General features: G+C 43.8%; 1 protein-coding gene across 1 annotated transcript in view; it reads right to left on the bottom strand.

Moving 5' to 3' along the window:
* LOC138525817 (interferon-induced GTP-binding protein Mx1-like) overlaps positions 1–10,249 on the bottom strand; it is a 1,137,278-nt gene extending 1,127,029 nt beyond the window's left edge. Inside the window, exon 1 of the mRNA XM_069636045.1 lies at positions 10,036–10,249. Coding sequence (XP_069492146.1) covers positions 10,036–10,225 — 190 coding nt within the window. The 5' untranslated portion in view covers positions 10,226–10,249. The remainder of the gene's footprint in view (positions 1–10,035) is intronic.
* Between the last annotated feature and the right edge of the window lie 9,782 nt (positions 10,250–20,031).

Below are 20,031 nucleotides of genomic sequence, written 5' to 3'. Positions count from 1 at the left end.
CGGATCCTTCGCTGCCCTGGCCGCCTTGTTCAGACTCAGAGACAGCCAGTTGTTTCTAACTCGCCCATCATAGCATGTGCAGCCCACCGCTTCATTCAACGCTCCTTTAAGGTTTTAGGCCTAAAAGGTTTACAGGTAGCGCAACAGGACACCTGGTGATGACGAGGAAGGCAGTGGTTACACACACTGTGAGTGTTCTTTCACAGGCATTTTCGGTTGCAATTATTACAGAATTTAAATTGAGTTCACTCCATGGTGTATAAAAGTTTTAAGGGCAGCCACACAGAACAAATGGAGGTATGCATTCTTTGTGACAAAAGAATGAGTCCCCCCACTCTCCCTACTGATAGGCTGAAGCCAGTTGTAGGCCAAAGCCCATCACTGGAATTAACGTCTGTTTCGGCAGTGTTCGCTGATCGGTAACGACCAAAATATTGATAAAGTGATAATAACTCAGAAAGTAGCATAGCTACAGGACTATGCAGGAATACGTCTAACCACGATGGCGGAAATAAAGGTTAATGTTGAAGGGCATTTGTACCGCGCACTATCACCACCAGAGTGGTCCCCTGGCGCTTTGGCGGCTCTGAAAGAGGAAGGGCGGGTGAGTTAGTGGGAGGAAGCTGGAAAAGTGCAAGAGAGCAGTGATGTGCTGTTGGCGGCCTCAGCCCGGTGTGTCCATTGGCTGGGCCTGGGGGGTTTGCGACAGGTAGTCGTTGTGTACTGTTGTGCGAGTCTGTGTGTTTTTTGTTTTGTTGCAATGTAGTGAAGTTTGTGCGGTTTGTTGTGCTGTTGGTCTGTGGTTGTGTTTGGTTTGGAGTTTGAGAGGTGTATGCAGAAGGGGAAATTGTTAGTGGAATTGGTTAGTTGGCCTCTCTCTCCTCAATTGAGGTGCTGGGCTTGTTTTATCTCCCCAGATGGTGTGTGGGAGAACCCCTGTGCCTCTGTCCTGATCTGGGCCCGTTCGGCATTCAAGGTCCCTTTCACATCTGGCCCCAACCTCCACCAGCCTCCCTCACAACCCCACCTGTCTTCCCTTCCCACTCATACGGCCAGTGGACCTGCCAATGTCCACAACTCAGCTAGTGTGGTGATTGTCAATATCCCGACAATTCCACTGAAAGTTTTAAGGGCAGCCACACTGAAGCCCTAAGTGTAAGAAATGGAGGTATGCATTCTTTGTAACAAAATAATTAGTCCCTCCACTCTCCCTGCTGCTAGGCTGAAGCCACTTGTAGGCCAAATGAAAGTCTGCTTCGGCAGTGTTCGCTAATCGGTAACAATCAAAATATTGATAAAGTGATAATAACTCAGAAAGTAGCAAAGCTACAGGACTCTGCGAGAATACGTCTAACCACGATGGCAAAGTAAATCTGAGGGACCTCTACACATGAGGGATCATGGGTACAGTCGACGTCACACTAAGGATAAGATTCCAAACACACCCAGTCGACGTCCCTTTTCAAACTTTGAAAACGTCATATGCAAAACTCCATGCCTACTACTAGATGTCGGGCTGTGCAAAGCATGCGATTCTAAGCATATCCACAAGCCGCAGAAATATTTTTATAAGACCTATATTGGACATTCCCTTTATTTTTAGCTTTGAAATGTTTGTGGTTTGAGTCTATACTGAAACACAATCACACCTCTCTTAAGAGTATAGCTTTCCCTCAGCCCATGTTAGTACAAAAGGCAAAGGATGTATATCCCTTGATTGTGCCTGCTTTACCTTTATGATTTGGATCACTGTTGGTTTGTAGAAGTGTGATGGCTGAGGTGGTGGTTCATTCACTACTCTCCCCTATATTCCTGCAGAGCAGAAGTCATGTGTCACAGGGGCAGGATCCTAATTTAGTTGGCTACATTCCATGGATAATCGGTGAATCCAAGGTGGACTTGGCCATTCCATATTTAAGATCTTGAACTTATACTGTGGAGATCCCCAAGGTGTAGCCATCTCCCCATGGTTATTCAACTCTTACTTTAAAACCCTTTGGTTTCATCAGCACAAAGTGTACCACCTTAGAAGATGCACATCTGGCTTTTGGGCTTTCGGGCCTTACCTGTTGCAACACCATCATCGCAATGTGCTTAAAAAAATCCACAGATTATAGGAAACAGCCTATACCTCAATGTAGACAAGACTAAAAGTGTCTTAGGCAACACAGCCCTTTAATGCCTACCCTTATCATAATTCCCTAACCTGGGTACTCAAATGACACCTTCATCAAAACTAAAAAGCCTGGGCATTATCTCAACCAACTAGATCTTTTGGGGAAATTACTACCATTCCCAGAGAGCCATCATAAAATCGAAGTAATACAAATTATGGTGTTATAATGCTTTAAGGACTATAATAGGTTATACATTGGCCTTCCAATTTAATTATTTTTTTATTTTATTGCTTACAGCGTCAATCAAGTTTCAGAGGGGCAGAGTGCTTTGCAATGGGAGGGGGCCAGCGTTGGGCTTGGCATTTTATACAGTAGTGAAGTATTGTTGCCGCAAAGAGGGCAGCATTTGTATTTGTCCATCTATTTGGATATTCAAAAGAAAGTACACTAATTGGAGGCACTGCTGTACCGGGCGGTACATGTGATCGGTGGCTTAAAAATGTTTGACCATGTTTTGATGCTAGGAGGTCTTTGCACTCGCTCCTGATGGAGGCCCAAATTAAGATAAGAGTTCTGACCCAGATTTGGAAGATTGACCATGGGGCTGCTCCATGTTATCTCGCTAACATTGCTTATTCCCCATCTGCCAATTCGCTCTCTTAGATCTAGCTCTAAGGAACTACTGACAGTAGGCAAATTCAATAGGTCCCAACCCGGGGGCAGGTTGATTCGTACCCTTAGATGCACACTGTGGAACAAGCTTCCTCTCGTCATTAGACAATGCACATCTCCTCTGACTTTTAAATGTAGACTTAGGCAATATAAACGGTCTTTTGATGTCGCCTGATGTTTCATCAGGTAGTAATGGGAGGGGTGTTGTGCTGTGCATACATTATTGTAAAATGTTTTTTAAGACATGTATTCTGTTTTATTTATATATATTGTGGGTATGTTATTTTGTATGGCTTGTCTTATGCTAAATCACATCTGCGCCTTGATAGTGTGTATTGTGATGAATCTGTTATGGGAGTTTTCCTAAAGTCCTACTGGTAGAAAACCTTTAGTAAGCTATCCCAGTGGTTTGTACATCTTCAACTCTTAGTATCAGTTTGTACTAACTCAGGACCTTGGTAGAGTGGAAGAGCAGTCAGGTTTATCTTAAGGGGAAGATGTGAGCTGTAGGTAAGTACACTGAACCTTAGTTAGACATGCACACCAAAGAATCTCTTACACTTATAATTTACATAAAATTATATATGTATTATATACACACCAAAATCACTTTAAATACTTTAGACATTTACACTAGCACACATCGGAATACTTGAGAATACACTTCAAAGGAGACTTCTGTTTTTGTTCGCGGTTACATTTGTAGCAATGTTAGAAAGGGAAAAGATAATGGTATCGTATTATCGGTTACTATGCGCACCTGCGTTTTCTTACAGTTCATACAGTAATGCATTTACTCTGAAAACACATATAGTAGAGTTACTTTAATGGTTAGTTAGTGTAACATTAGCTTGGTTCAAGGTTCTAGAGAGGGTTTCTACGCACAGCAAGTCATTTAAGTCGAAAAAAGTCTCAAAGTCGTGATAAGCAGCAGCATATGAAGAGTTCCAGGGGATTTCTTCCCGTCTCTAATGTTATAGAAGCAGCAAGTTAACAACTAACAAGGGAGACGTAAAAGGACTCGATGAAGGGACACACTGAGCAGCTTGAGTCAGAGGTAAGAGGGGGTGACCCTAGACACCTCTAGGTGCACTCCAACGCTCTGGAGCAACTTCTTGGAATAAGGTAAGCAATACCTTTTCCCCCACAATACCTTAGGTTGGAAGAAAATGTTTGTGCTGGATGCTCTGCGATGTTGCAGCTCTGGACCCGACCTCCAGATTCCTTGGTCTGTTGACTGAAGGTGGGACAATGGACGGGATCTCTCAGCAGCTGTCTCGAGGGAGGACCTGTAGCATGGCTTTCAGCAACTTCTTGGTTCACTCTGCGGTTTTGGCACATTTTCTGCAGCACCAACAAAGGAAACGGATCGCTCGGTCAATCATCTTCGCTTCCTGCAGTCCCGCACTCTGGTGAGGGGGTGTGGGTGAGTTGGATCAGATCTCCGGAGTGTCCTTACGGGTTCAGCAAAGATTTGGACGGATTCAGCCTTTTCACAACGATGCACTTGAAATGGGAAGCAGGTTTCCTTGTATTGGGGTTCTGCCGCTCGGGAAACTTGTAGGACCTCGGGAGATGGCTCATCCAAAGTTCGTCTTGGGACTGGTTGTTCCCACTATCCAAAGGGAAGGAATCGTCCTGTTCGGAGCACCTTTTGTCACGTAGAAAACAGGGTCAGGACAGCAGTGGTCGCTTCACGGTGTTGCAAAGGGTTTGCAGGCGTCTCTGGTCATCATCTTCTTCGGTTACTTCAGCATCCAGTGGTCGTCTTGCTTTTCACTCCAGAAGCCTCACCTTTTATACAGTTACAGCACACACTCCTCTACAATCTCCCTCAGCATTTTCCAGAAAGGGGTGTTTGGCTGTCCAATCAGAATAGCCAGATCCCATGTGGGAGCTGGTCCTATTCAGGCACTCTGGCAGAGAAATGACATGGGGGTGGAAGACTCCTCCCCCAGCTCCTGCCTGCCCAGACATTCTGGAGCCTAGGCGGGGACACCCAAGGGATCACAAAGGCAAAACACACACACTGACCTCCCCCTTCCAGAATGGAAGAAGGGCTAACAAAGAACAACCACGCTAGTAATGGCGAAAAAAGAAGAGAGGCCCCAAGTTGGTACTTGGCTGCCCCTATTGTGCACTACTATAGCCTGCGGTATAAAAATGACACAATAGTTGGTAGAACACGTCCACTGCCACCAGCCATAACTAGGAGATTGTCTAGGTGACTAAAAAGTCACAGGAGCAGAGAGAAGGGGGATACTAGGTATCCATTTGGTACACCACTGAAGGCGGCGGGTGCCAATTTCTCAGACTATAGAGTTTTGGGAGAGATACTAAGAACTGCAGTTACTTGAGGATATAGAAAAATAATCTTACAGGGGGACTCTAAGTGTCTCCAGCAACACTGCCCATAAGGAGCTGTGTGCTGCAGTAGTAAAAACACAGATGCCTTTAGGAGCTATGGAACAGACAGACGCCATAGTACAGGTAGAATACCAAGAATAGAGTTCCAAAAGACACAGCCCACAGGAATGAATGAGTGGAAAAAGGCTCCACTCATTCGGGACTTAAAGAAAAATGTCCAGCAGAAAGTGCTGGAGATCTCACTAGGAGAGGGGATGAAGAATAAAAATGGTAAATCTCAGTAACAGAACAAAAACCCTGCCTCAAGTCTCTTCCCAGGTGGCCAGAAAAAGGCAGACACGTCCTGATCCTAACCATTAGCCGGGAGGATCACCTGGGAGGAGAAGGTCCCTAGGAAATGAGATGCAGTGTTGGTCTTCCTCAAGGAAGGGAATATCCTTAATACCAGAATATGTAATGAAGAAATAACCACAAACAGTTATGTTCTGAGAGTCAGATAAACCCTCTTAAAGTCACATAAACACGAAAGCAGTACGAGTCCCAGAGAAATAAGGAATAAGAGTTTTTACATTTTACCAATTTAAATCCTGAGAAACCATACTCTTCTGTAAAGTCAAATAATTAATGGAGCCTTATAGCTCTTTGGGGAAAATTCATATGATAAATAGGGAACGTGGTGATGATAATTTTAATTTAGAAAAGCCAATTTTGATATTGTGGACTTCAAGACCCATAAATCCTAAAGTACTGCGACGAAGAAGAGGGCTGCAGAGGCACAAGACTGCAGGTTGCAGTCAGTTAGGAATAATTACCTACATTTGAGGAGGACTGGGAAGCATAAAAAGCCCCCTCTGGTGAAGGCCAGGAGGAGGAGCAGTAGTGGAAGGTGGAGTTGTTTTCCTACCTCCACCTGGCAGCAGAAGCAGAGGTCGTGTATGAGCAGAGACGCCGGGACCATGGTGGCGTGCAAAGTGGATGCCGGTCCTGAGAGGGTCTTTGATGCTCAAGACATTAATTGCAGAGATGGCACAGTGGGAAGCGTTGGGAGTGACAACTCCCCCTCTGAGGAAAGCAGCTGCAGAGGCCGTGCAGCGGAAAGCGCACCTTTTGATAACTTTTCCTCTTGTCTGACAAACCAGGAGAGCCCTGCTGGTGACAGCCGTGAGTCGCGGATGTCTGCAGAGGAGAGATTCCTGGACCGCGTGGGGAAACTGAAGCAGAGGACCTGGGAGCTACGAACGGATGCGCGCGCCAGACCCGGTGAGTTCACTGTTAAATAGTGACCCTGCAGCGATACATAGCCACCTGCTGGCCACGTCCAAGTGCCTTAACCATAGAAACGTGCTAAATGAAGTAAAACAAGAGAAGAATACACTTTTTGAATCCCGAACCAATAGAAAACAAGTTAATTCTTCTAGTGTCAACCAAGCAGATTTAAAAGGTTGCCGATAGCAGAATAAGAACCCGATTACCATATCAGAAGAGTGTGATTGTGACATTGTGGGCCATAATAAGAGCCAGCAACTAAAAGGGGCAATGTCTATAAATCAAAAGATAAACCATCATTGCCAAAGCCAAAAAAAGAAATGTACCCAGGCAATTAAGAAAGCACCTGAATTGCCAAAGCCAAAAGAAGGCAGTTGATACTTTCAGTGTTGGTAAAATCTATGTTCATATGAAAAGGAGGTTCTAAAGGAGAACGGCTTAAACCCACATTGCCAAAGAAGTGTGAAATTAAAACAGAAACCTTATCAGCAGTTGGTTTGTGGAAAAGGGGAGAAACAAGAGTGCAGGAAGGCTGCCCTTCTGAAAGAAGACGTTCAGAGGGAGTGGAGCATAACCTGCAGAGAGCGTGGAAGTCCCACAGATGTAACAAACAACAGCAGTGGGTTTTCTTGTTTCCCTTGAAGGGTTTCTTATATTTTATGTTGTGGTGCAAAAGACATTGCTAGCCTGTAGGAGTGCAACCTTTACCGCCGAAGTACTTGCAAGTAGTAGTTTACTCTGGCCTGGCAGGAGAGTACACCAGGTTAGAAAACATTGTAGTAGTATGATCTGTTCTGGCAATAGAGTACACCACAGCATAGAACTTTGTCTTAATAAGCCTGGCAGGTGAGTGGACCAGGTGGAAGCCGTTAAAGTACTGTGGCATTGTTCAAGATCTTGAAGGAGTTGAAGAACCACTAAAGTGTTTTTGAGGATTAATACAGAATCCTCCTGACAAACTATTGAAACAAGTATTTAATATTAAGTATTAAGTATTTAATATTGTCAAACAAATGGTTTTGTGAGCTGAGGCAGAAATATCCTGACAAAGACCTTTTTTTAAAATAATAAAAACGATGATGTAAGGAAATATTTCATTTTCATTTTGTATTTGTTTATTAGTATACATATAGCCATGATTGACTTTCTATACAAACATGTTAACATACAACACACTTCGTCAAAATACACATTTAAAAACAACTACAAGTTATCATGTAGCAAAAAATCTGATTACATCACAAGATAAAATACACAATGTAAACTGGAGGATATTTCAGAATTTCAAGTTAGGGCTTAGTTAAAACAGGTAATAGCGGTTAAAAGATAGGTCTATATCTAAAGGAAATATTCTGAGTTACTGAACATAAGGTGTTTCAAAAACTTTGGTGCGAGTAAAAAGAGAAAAACTTTGTTGAACACTTGTGAATTATTGGTTAAAGCAAGTTGGAACGTGGTATCATCAAGTTGTAACTTTGTATTATCAGAGTTGGAACCAAAAGAGAATTGAAGTGGAACTTTGTTACGATACAGGATTTCCTTAATCTTTTTTTGGAACTGTTGAACCAAATCCTGCTTGAATCTGGGGAAGGGGAATTCACACAGATTAGAAGGAGAATCAGTTGTTATGATGTGAATTTAACTGTTATAATTGTTGCTGTTGAACTGCCATATATTGCCATGTTAAGTTCTGTATGATTAAGTGTGAAGGACTGAATCCTTTTGTTAGAGTGTTTCCTTTAGTTTATTTTAGGCAGGGAAATCCTCACCACAGTAGTGATAGTGGGGCGTTAATCCAATCTTTTGAGTTAATAAAATGGCATCTTTTGGAAAACCTTCACAAAGTTGTCCGTCACACATTTCTGATCTCTCACATAATGTGGTGATAAGTTGCACTCTACAAATACATTTTACCACCACTACTACTTCTTGTCTAGCAGGTATTGCTAAACAAGTTGTGATTATAGTGTTTTGCTGTTCTGGAGGATAGTGGGGATACACCCAACGAATATCTAGTCCAAAAAAGGATGCACGCATGACCCTGGGTCTAAAAGCGAGATAACTTTCACTTTCAAGAACCTCTGCACAGGCTACAGCGCATCCTGGTCACATTAGTCACAAATTATGAGCCTTCTTTTAAGGGATTCTCATTGTTGCTTAGAAAAATGAATTGGTAAACAACCAAAAAAATCTGAGCAATATTACACACAGTTGTGAGCCCCAGCCTCTTTTCCAGAATTTACAGCCTTTTCAAAGTGCTGCTCTTATCAGATTCCATGGTTAGCAAATGGCGCATAGATCCCAAATAAATACCCACCTACCTCCTTCTTGACAAGCCACTGAGATCAATCACATCTCAATCTGGAAATGTACTTTCAAACCCTCTTAATATGAAAGTAAATTCCTGCAAATGATGCTCTGTTCCAGGGGCCGAGCTACGGAACGGCCTCTGTCCCAAAATAAGACCAGGGGATGGCTTTCCTATATTGAGAAAAGCATGTAAGACGCTGATCATCAGCAGGGATTCACTCTTGGTACACTCTTTACATTTGGAATTTCCACTGTCTCTGCTCCCACTTGTACAGTCCCTACTGCTTTGATTGAGTTCTCACCCATTTCCTCTGTTCCATTACTTTTCCCACTTACCCTTCTCCTCCTCTCATTCCGCTGTGCACTGAAGCAATCTGTTACCGCAAGTAGCATATTATAACTCATTTACACATAACAACAGAACTGTAGGTTTCATGAGAGACAGTCGAGGTATTAAAACAGATTTTTTCGGGAGAGAACCGTGTGGATGTTAAGATGATTTTTAATCAAGCTAATGACCATTGGAAGGTGTGTCTGAAGTTTGGAAACTCTCACCAGAACATCACTCATTTGCTAACCTTGGACTCGGATAGGGGCATCAGAGCTGTTGCACAAGCTTTGAAAAATAGGCTGTACGTTCTGATAAAGAGGCTGGGACTCATTACTGTATGTAACATTGCTCAGTGTCAATGGTTCTTTACCAATAAATATTACCAGAAAGGATAGCTCAGGGGCAATGCTCTGTTCTTGTAAACAAGATTACACTGATCAACATGGTCTAGGTACCCAGTCCAGGTACTGTGCTTAGAGGTAATATAAGAAACCAATTTAATTTGTAATATTTCCAAGTAATTATGAGAATCCCTACCAAGGAGGATCATACTTTGTTATTTAGGTGAACAGGTCATTACATTTTATAGGATGAACAGGTGACTCCATGCCACCTGGGAACAGTGCTCAAATCCACAGATTTGTTTTCTTCTTTTTTTAAATAAACCATTCACTTTAGACCAAATTATTTTCTATTGATGTGAAACAAGATACAGCTCTGAAATGTGCTCACAAAGGATGTGGCATTCCAAGACTGGAGCACTGTAAATTAGCCTATATCACAAACTTTGAATTTGCATGACATCGTCAAATGTTCACAACCTTAAATCGCGGCAAATCTGAGTCAAAGCAATCTACTACTGTTAACAGGTTCTGCAATCATGCACACAATTCAAATCTCTGCGTCATGTTCTTGTCAGTTAACCACAGTATGTCACAACATTTTGGAAAAAGAAAGACAAGCCAGTCGTACCACTGCCTCTGGGAAGAGTGACTCCAGACAGAGCTTCAAGAACCGAGCTTTTCCCAGAACTTTGGTCTCCAATCACTGCAATTGCCGGCAACGCCAGGTCCTTTTCTACCCCCAACGCTCGCAACGAGTCGATGAGGTCAATGCAGGGACGGATCTTCTGTTCATACTGGCTGCACAAGGTCTCATCCATTTTCGGTAAGACAATCAAATGATAACGTCAAATAATGTCAGAAACAAAAACGTTCTTTGAGCCTGTAGATGAGACACTGCTTTGTTTTGTTGTTTGCCTTGCTTTATTGAAAGAAAGAAAAACATTGATGTTATCATTCAACAAGTTTGTGCACAAACCAAAACCAGTATTGTTGTCCGTGTGCTTCCCTTATGCACATTAAAACAGCAATTGAAAAAATAAAAACAAACATGAACTATGCTGCCTTTTTCCATTACTACAACATGTAGGTATAAGACAAGCAGTTGAGAAAATATTTAATGAATAATTCCTAATTGCGGAGTTATGAAGAGCTTGAAATGGTCAAAATGTACTGTGGGAATCCCATCACTCACTTTGTGCAGGGATGAAGGGGAGTGGCCAGAGTGATGTGGGTGTGACGGAGCCCTAGAGTAGGTTGAACAGCACCAACTCTCCTCAAGCAACCACATTTCTTTTACTTTTTTTTTTAACTTCTTTTTATTGGCATTTGGAATATAACAGGCACCATGTGCCAACAGTCCCAACATCCCCTTCCCCTGGACCTACCCCACATTTCAGATAATACATAATGTCCATCATGTCCTGAATGGTGTTTACATCAGACAGTGTTGTATTTAGTTTAGCCTTTTGGATAGAAGGGTGTTGATTGTGCATCATATAAGTTTGTTTATGCAGTTCATCCGTGTCCCACTCACCCCATCGTTTCATGGTGTAAGCTAAGGTGTAGTAGGACCCTCCTTCCCAACACCAGACTGTCTGACCAAGAAGTGCGTGTAGGCATCCCACATGCCTCTGTCACCACACTGATTCCAAGCCATTGACCCCCAGCCACTTTCCATATCATTACAATATAGTACATCCATTTCCTGACCCGTGATACCACTGACCGTCTCAAATACCTGTTCCCAAAATTGTAGTATGGCCGAGCAACCCCAAGCTACATGGAGGAAGTCTGCCAGCGTACTATTGCATTTGGTGCATCTGCTCGAAGTGTCTGGGAAATATTCCTTCAGCTTAGCCAGTGTGGAGTAAAATTGGTGTAAGTATTTGAAATTAATTAGTTTAAACCTCGCATTAATAGCCCCCTTTCTGGTCCTCTCGCATCAGTATTTCCACATTTCTTCTGTGATTTCCCGTCCCAGAGTCCCCTCCCATTTCCTCTGTGGCGAGATCCTCCCCTTCTCCTCAGAGTTTACGAACATAGCGTACAATCCTGATATTACCCTACTGCCCAGACCTCCCTGAAGCAGTCTGTCTAGTATGCGGTAAATCTGTGGTTGTCCAGGAAAGGTTGTAAACAGTTGGCTCAGGGTTACCTTCAATCTGTAATACAGGAATATGTCCAAAGCTGATAATTCCCTCTCCTCCCTCAGCGTATCCAATGTTATGAACTTCCCATTGGGGAAGAGTTCCCCAAAGTGAGTGATGCCCAACCTTTTCACCAAGGCCACAAACCCCACCTCACTTGTGATAGGGATCCCTGGGATATGAATCACGGGGAGTTTAGGGGAGTAGAGGACCTCCCCCCTAGCCTTATGTTCTATGCGAGTCCAGGCTCTGCAGGTTAAGTCTATCATGTTTGATGTCCATTGTGTTCTATCCGGTGCTGTAAGGATAATTGATTGCAGCAGGGCTGGTACAGAAATTGACCTCTCCACATCCACATGTCTTCTGTCCCCTTGCATTTCATACCAATAACGGAGAAACCATGCCTGCGCCACCCTGACACCCTGGCTTGTTTACCCACCCAGATGAAATGTAGTATCACTGATTTCAGGTCTCGGAAATATTCCCCTGCTACCACTACTGGAACGTTCAAAAAGATGTACAGAAACCTAGGGAGTAAGGTCATTTTAACAACGGATATCTGGCCATATAGATTAAGAGCAAGGTTCTTCCACCTAGACATGGCCTCCTTCGCCTGCTCCAAGACCCTCATATAATTGCTGTAGTTCACCACTTTATTATCCCTAGCTATATTGATCCCCAAGTAACGGGTTTGGACCTCATGCCATTGGAAACTCCACCCGTCCAGATACCGCTCAACCCCGTCTGTTAATGGCAAAAGGACCGACTTAGAAGCATTTACCTTTACCCCGAAAGTTCCCCAAATTGCTGCACATCCCTCATAATTGGGTCTAGGTTAGTACTGGGATCCTTAAGGAACAGCACCAGGCCATCTGCATATAATGATATCACTACCCTGTGGGTATGCAGTTGGACTCTGCGGTCTAAGTGCAATTCTCTTTTTTTTTCCGCCAGTGTCTTTATTGCCAGGGCTATCAGTAATTTGAGAGTGGGCTCCCCCGTCGTGTCTCACTTTCCAATGCTATAGTCGGTGTCAACTGACCATTCACCCTTATCTTGGCTACCGGTTGCGTACATAATAGTGAGACCATAGCTATATACTAGTCCCCCATCCCCATGCGCCATAGTACCGAGAACAGAAACGGCTACTCGACCAAATCAAACGCCACTACTGCACCGCTGCGATCAACCCGAACATTCTCCTGCCTGGTCCACTCTCACCATCGCTGGCATCATGGGCGAAAGTCGGGATGCCAGGATTTTAGCTAAAATCTTATTGTCTATGTTGATAAGCGATATTGGGTGATAGGATGAGCAATCATAACAAGGCTTATCTGTTTTTAATAACACCACTACCATTGCATCCCTCAGAGATTCTGGAAGATGCCCCTCGTCCAGGCTGTGTTGAAACATCTCCAGCAGATGGGGGGCAAGCCTGTCAGCATAATGTTTGTAGAATTCTGCTGTGAGCCCGTCGGGCCCCAGCGACTTCCCATTGGGTAAGGATTTGATGGCGTTCAACACTTCCGCCCATGTCTTATCTTAAAGATAGACATAACTGCTACGTAATGTCCATCCGACATAATCAATTCTGTATTCAAATCTTGAGAGTCAGAATGAAGAGTTTGTTCAAAAGTTTGTAATTGGTCAATGGACCACCAAATTCTATTGACGCCACTTGAAATATCTAGTTTAGGCATGTAACATTTATATTTAGATGATGAGACTAGCCAGGACCATGTCATCTCTAATAGACTATGATCCCTTTCCGGTTGTGAAAGAACTTGAAAATCTTGTGTAATATTAAACATATATCGATCAACAAAATATAATCAATAATAGCAGATTGTTTATCTCTCTTTCAAGTGCATTTAGGGGAATGTCTCCCTTCAAACTTCTATTTAACATTACTAATTGTCTTTCTGCCATCATAGTCAAACACTTATGTTTTGCGTCATTAAATTTACAATAGTAATCTGAAAAACAATGCAAATTTAAATCACCTGCTAAAATCACAAAACGAATGGATGGATCGAAGACAATTAGTTCAAACATATGTTCCAAGTCTCGCATACATATATGTTCTAGAAGGCCAACATGATTCCAGTACAAATTCAGTATTGCAAGATTGACAGCAGGACCTCTTATTTTTATCAATTGGAAATAATTGTTTGGAGTGGCACAAGGTTCCAAGATGTAATTTAGATTTGTTTTAACTGCTACCATTAGGCCAGCAGACGGTCAGCCTCGAGCTGCAGTCTTAGCTGGAAGTAGGGTTAAGGTATATCCGTGCCACAATGGTGGATTAACAAGCCACGTTTATTGAAGTAATATGATGTCATAATTGTTTAGTAGATTATTCCAGCTGGCTAATTTGCAGTTTGACAATGTGACATTCTTTGGTTGTTATACATTGTTTGCAGAATTGTATGGCTGAGGGGATCTATCATATTTAGATGATTTGGTTAGGGGACCCAAGGGGATTTCCCCTCTGTGATCAAATGCATCTCCAGTACAGGTGATATTTGCATTGATTCTGGACATATGTCTGGGGCATCAGATATACAAGTAGGTGTCCACTACTTGTACTGAACTCTTATCTTGTTTTAGAAGAAAACCCATACAAAAGAGGTCTGCCTTAGTTTTCCATATGGTGTTTAATACTATATCGGACATAATCCATAATCTGCCTTGTGTTAAGTCATTATCCTGAATAAATTAAACTTGGGTTATGTCTGAGGAGCATAGATCTTCAAGAGATTGTATATCATTGAAAATTGATAGCATGCTCGTTTTATTCAAAGTGTATGCTTCATAAGGTCCTCCTCCACATATCAGCAGAAGAGAATGATAACTTTTATATAGACTTTTTGAGACTACCTGCTTACTCATAGTACTTTTTGTCAGAGTTTTTGACTGGACAAACGTGTATGTGTCATTTCTAGCAGCCTCCTTAAGAGGTGTCTCTGTTACTCTGACCTGGTATCCACGGGGGCAGCACACAATACTGGATGGAGGTCTAAGCGCTATCCCGGACCCCTCTCTGCTTGGTTATGTGCCAGATGTTGGGTAGCGCCTATAACGGGAGAATGGAGGGTTAAAATACTGCTTCTGTGATGGGTGGACTCCCACCTCCCTCTGGTCCAAATCCCATCCCTTGGGGTTATTGCTCACCTTAGGTTTTTGTGCATTGAACGGAATCGTGCATTGAACTGAACCGTGTCCAGCTCCTGCTCATTAAGCAGATGAGCAGGAGCTGGACACGGTGAGCGTTACGCTGCAGGAGTGCAGAATAACACAAAGCGTGTTCTGCCATTTGGGTGTGGTTTAAATAGCCCAGGTAAAGTAGTTCCAGGCCAAGTAGTTCCAGGCCCAACCACACCCAAAACACTAGACCGCATGGCTTGGTTCTAAAGATCTGAGCTGTGTAATAGGCCTCCATGTTGGATTAAGGTCCAAAACTGGTATTGCTTTATTCCTGATAATGAGCCTGGCGCCAAAGGCACTAGGACTGACTCCATGTATGTTTCTGATGGAGTTTTAAGACCCTTGGGTCCAGTGTGAAGGGCTTTAGCCCCATTGCTGCCAGGGGGCAGTTATACCGGAGGGGGTCAGGGGCGTGGATCGTGACAGTCTCATGCAGTCTATTAGGTAGTATAAAGGGATGTGTCTTTACCTTCTCTGAATTTTCACAACTTGTAAACGATTGGGCAATTTTGAATCTATGTTGCTCCAGTGTAAGGTATGGATAACTAGAAGTCTCAGTTATTAAATGAGATAGCATGTAGCTTAGAGACAGCATCTATTCTATCAGAGGTACACACCTTTTTGCTGATGGTTAAATAGGGAATATGATTTGTTGGATTCATACTCTCAGCTTCATTAACAAGAACATCAAGTGGTTTAAATCCTAGGGGCTTTGTCAGAGTGTTTAATATCGCTTTTGTTGTTGCTTTTCTAGAGTTCGCCATTTTAGCATAATATTTTGTTATTCGATTACAAGTTGTCTGGGATTTAGATGTTGGACATGGTAGGGTGTAAGGATGAGAGGAGGACTGCAGTTGCCTGAACAAAATTGGGCTCTTTATTTGCATCAGCAAAAGAAATACAAAAAAGGAGTTCTTAGCTCAGAACTCATGGACTTAATTCAGTCTTTTTAAGAAGCCTTCTTCTTGGGTCTCTTGAATAAGGGTGCACAGAAGCTGCCTGGAGATTAGTCTTTGTACGCCCAGAGGGGCTCTGATGCTGTTCGCTCCTCCGTGGTGTTAGGCTGTCGTGGGTATAAGGCAGGTAGTTGGGGCAAGCTGGGTGGAGGCTTGGCAGGCCCATAACAAATCCCTCCTTTCATTCCTTCCTAGTGTTTGTAGTAACTTCCTGGTTACCACTTCCTGTTGCTAAACAGGAAGTGCATGATAACTCATGAGTTCTCTAGTGTTTGGGTGTGGCTGGCTATAAAAGCCACACCCAAGATTCTTCCAGTGATTCGTGTTGCTTATTGTGAACTGTATCGGCAACACACTTGCCGTGCTCTGGATCAGCCAGCATCTGCTTACCTGCTCCGGATCATCCTGTTTCTGCTTACCTGCTCCAGATCATCCCGTTTCTGCTTACCTGCTCCGGATCATCCTGCTTCTGCTTACCTGCTCCGGATCATCCTACTTCTGCTTACCCGCTCTGGATCATTCAGCTTCAGGTTACCTGGTTCTTACTCCATGCCACAGCTATCTCGATTCAAGAGGGGACTTCTACACCGGCACCTGTAAGAACAAAGAACAACAGCGTTAGCAAGCGCACATCAGTAACGCTGCACATACTCACCGAATCTTCCAGCGACGCTGGAATCGAGGTTCGTTGCACGAGCGCACAAACCCCTGTAAGAAAGAAGAGACATTATTCATTGCGCTCGCTCTCTCTACGCGGTGCATACTTACCAAAAGCCTCCGTGCAAACGTAACCTAAACACCAAGTCTCCAGTAGCACTGAACCCAGACTCGAGGAGCTAATACCACATAATTTCTCCTGCAAGGGAAAGAGAGAGACATTACCAGGTGCGCTCGAATTGAAGGCGCTGCACAAACCTACCAGCAGCTAGCTTCTACACGCAGCGCTACTCATCCACACAAATACCGGCAAACAAAGATAATACGGACAATTTTGGACACTCCCCATTCTCCGCGCAACGTTCACTTGTGGGAAGGACTTTCTAGCCAGTGAAGAAACTTGCGCCTTGAACTCTCGGCCTTGCTGTGACGGCATAAAACAGCGTTTGGCATCTGAACTCAGCCTACAGACATTGGCACCAATCACATGAGTGAATCGCGCCCCTGCAAAGGCAGGATGGAGTGCACACCCTACTAAAGATCAAGGTAAGCCCATAGTGGAACATCACAGCACACAGTAAAGATGAACGGAAGGGCCCAGGGGAATCGGGTGAATTCAGGTCTGAGTGTACACCTTGTATTTGACAGGTATTCCTCCAGGTGAAACAGGGGAAGTGAAGACTTGGGGTCAAGGGAGGTTCATCCATCGCTCCTGCAGAGACACAGGTGAGTGTGACATAGGCAGAATCCTATGCAGTTCCCTTAGGGAGCACTACAGAAGATTAGGACTACAGGTATATGCAATAAATCCCCTTTGGTATCAGTATGTACCACAAAGATTTAGTTGGTAGCTGTGGCTGAGCAGTCAGACTTATCTCAAGAGGGAGATGAGCAGTATTCAGGGTTTACACAATAGGACTACATTACTATGGGACAAGGAAACACTGACCAAAGCTTTGTATCAAAAAGAATATATATATTTACACACTCTTAATTCAACACACAAATCACTATCATTAAAGCAAGTTAAAACAGTCAAGAAAAGTATACACAACTCACTACTTAAATTGTAGACAAGTTTGAGCAAGAGTGAAAACTGAGCAAAACGGCACAGTGTAAACCAAGCAGAAATGACACTCTAACAATTTCTTCAGAGAGAGGGAAAGATCAGGTTATACAGGGTTAGACTCCTAGACATACCAGCAACACTTCCCAATTTGATTGTGAACAAGTTAGGCAAGGCAGTACTTTAGCATAAGCAATACTTAGGTGAAAACCAAGCAAAATGGCACTTCAACAATATATAAAGGGGAAGGAAAGGTGGTTATAAGAGTTTAGGTGCACCAACACATTTCTTGATGAAAAGCAATCTAGAGAAGGTAGTTGTAACAGGATTAGCCAGAGTCAATAGGCCTCTGCCAGAGTCAGTGGTACAAGGCAAAGTGCCCAGGATCAAACGGTTCTAGTAGCTGCAGTCAAGTCTTTGTTTAACAGTTTGAAAAGAAGGGTGCAGAAGATAAAAAGACAATGTTAGATGAAAGGCATGGCCAGCCCAGAAGGTAAGTAAAGGATTTAAAACACCTTTAGCAGTACCCAGCGAAACGGGAGGCCTGGCGGAACAATGAACCTTGAAAGTGGATGAGGCTCCTGCGGTGGCGGTAGTTCCTGCAGTTTGGGAGATCCAGCAGAGGAAGAGAGGCTCTCGTCGTGGAGGAAGGTTCGAGTCACTGCACTGCCCAGGGAAGAAGCCAACCGCGGTGATGCCAAACTGGAATAAAAGGTACTCTCCTTAAAAAATCGCGGTCGTGGTGGACGGGTGCCTGGCTATCCGGCCTCCGAGTGCTTGGCACTGACGATTCAACCAAGGCAGGTCCTGGAAGGCGATTGGCAAACTGGTTGGTCCCACCAGCTCAAGGGAAGAAGGCTCTTGCAGGTGAAGATCTTCTCTTGTTGTTGGAGAAAAGTGGTGAGGATCTGCAGAAGGGCTTCACCAGTGGTTCTGTCATTGCAGATGTCTTTGGCTTCTCTCCTCTTTGGATTTCTTAGGTCCAGTGGTGACGTCTATCTTCCAGTCTGCAGGTCCCTGCTTTTTACGCAGAAAACCCCCCATTCATACAGCCTAGCTGTCACTCAGACAGCGGGGTGGTTATCCTGGCGGGATAACCCCCAGCCTATCAGGGCAGAGAGCGACTTGGGTTGCTTAGGCAACCCTGTTCAAGGTGCCTATTCCCCCTCCCACACATCCTGTCTACCCCAGACTCACTGGCGCCTAAAGGAGGGCTTCTGTTCAGAAGCCCGCCAAAAAGACGAACAAAGGGCCCCAACCTCGATTTGGATTACAGAGAAAGACACGAGAAAGAAATATTATCAAAGATCTGGCAAAAAAAAACAAAACACTGGATTAAAGATAATAATAAAATGATCCGGCGGTATGTTTAAGGCTATCATAAAAAGTGGTAGCCTTGAACAATGGGAAAATCCCATAGGAAAATATTCACGGTTGAATATTTATGGTAGTAACCACTGCCACCAGCCAGAAACTTTGGAGAGAGAGACTGGACAGTACCCTCTCGAAAATGACAACAGGGATAACCCGTCCCAGTACCTCCATAGTAAGATGGTGTGTACTGTTTTTTTTCATAACTATTGACTAGCAAAGTCAATGGTAACTTTGCATGCCCTGGGAGACAGTAGTCAGTCCCAGGGTATGGAGTCTATGTTTGGGGGTACTATGACACCCCTGTGTTACTGCACTGAGGGTGCTGTGTAACGCACATAAATAAGATGATACCTATGGGTTTAGAAAAACCCCATAGACCATAAGCACAACAATAGCCTCAAACACACATCCCAAATATGCCCAAGAGTGGGAAAAAGTCTCACTCTTAGCAGGAGAAAAAAATAAACCCTTGAAATCCAGCAAAGCTGCCGTTGGACTCTATAGGCAAGGGAAATTAGCCTTTGAAGAGAATTCTCCCTAACACTCGCCCCCCCCGACCCCCCCTCCCAGACTAAGGGACAGGAGGATCTAATCCACTTCTGGATGAGTCTCTTACCTCTAGTTGGTTCAAAACATCCTAGAGAGACCATCAGCATTTTGGTGGTGCCATCCTGATCTATGGTCAAAGGTTTTCCTTTGTAAGCTATATGACCTACAAACCCTTTCTGGTACATCTTTCTTACCCAAAATAGGTTTTCTCAAGGGGTCCTTAAGAAGGATTCCCTTAGATCTAGAAGGGCCTCCATGGTTCCTCACCACCTCTCTTTCAAGAGCAGGTTGGGTCTCAGGCATCCTGGTTGGAGGGTCAGAGGTCAAGCCAAGCACAGGCTTCCTCTTCTTCCGAGATCGGGTTTTACCTGGTGGAGGAGTTTCTTTCCTAACACTAGGTTTGCCTCTGCAGTCTTCAGTAGAAGATCCACAGCCTTATGGTTTTTAGCCTTGGGCCTATTGTTCCTGGATTTCCACCAGCTTTGAGAATTACCAGTTCTCACAGGCTTAGAGAGGGGTCTAATCTGTCTATCCACCTCTTCAGAAGCAGGGGGAGTCAAAGACTTTATAATTAGAGGGTCAACGGTGGAGCTTGGTTGGGGCTCCCATTTCCCTAACATTCTAGCCTCAGATTTGCCTGTGTTAGAAGTCAACTTACTAACATCAGC

The sequence above is a fragment of the Ambystoma mexicanum genome, chromosome 7p (genome assembly GCF_040938575.1).
Source record: "Ambystoma mexicanum isolate Mex_15411 chromosome 7p, UKY_AmexF1_1, whole genome shotgun sequence".
In the NCBI taxonomy this organism is placed as follows: domain Eukaryota; kingdom Metazoa; phylum Chordata; class Amphibia; order Caudata; family Ambystomatidae; genus Ambystoma; species Ambystoma mexicanum.
Note: the sequence above shows the minus strand (reverse complement) of the source record. Positions and strands in the feature narration are given on the sequence as shown.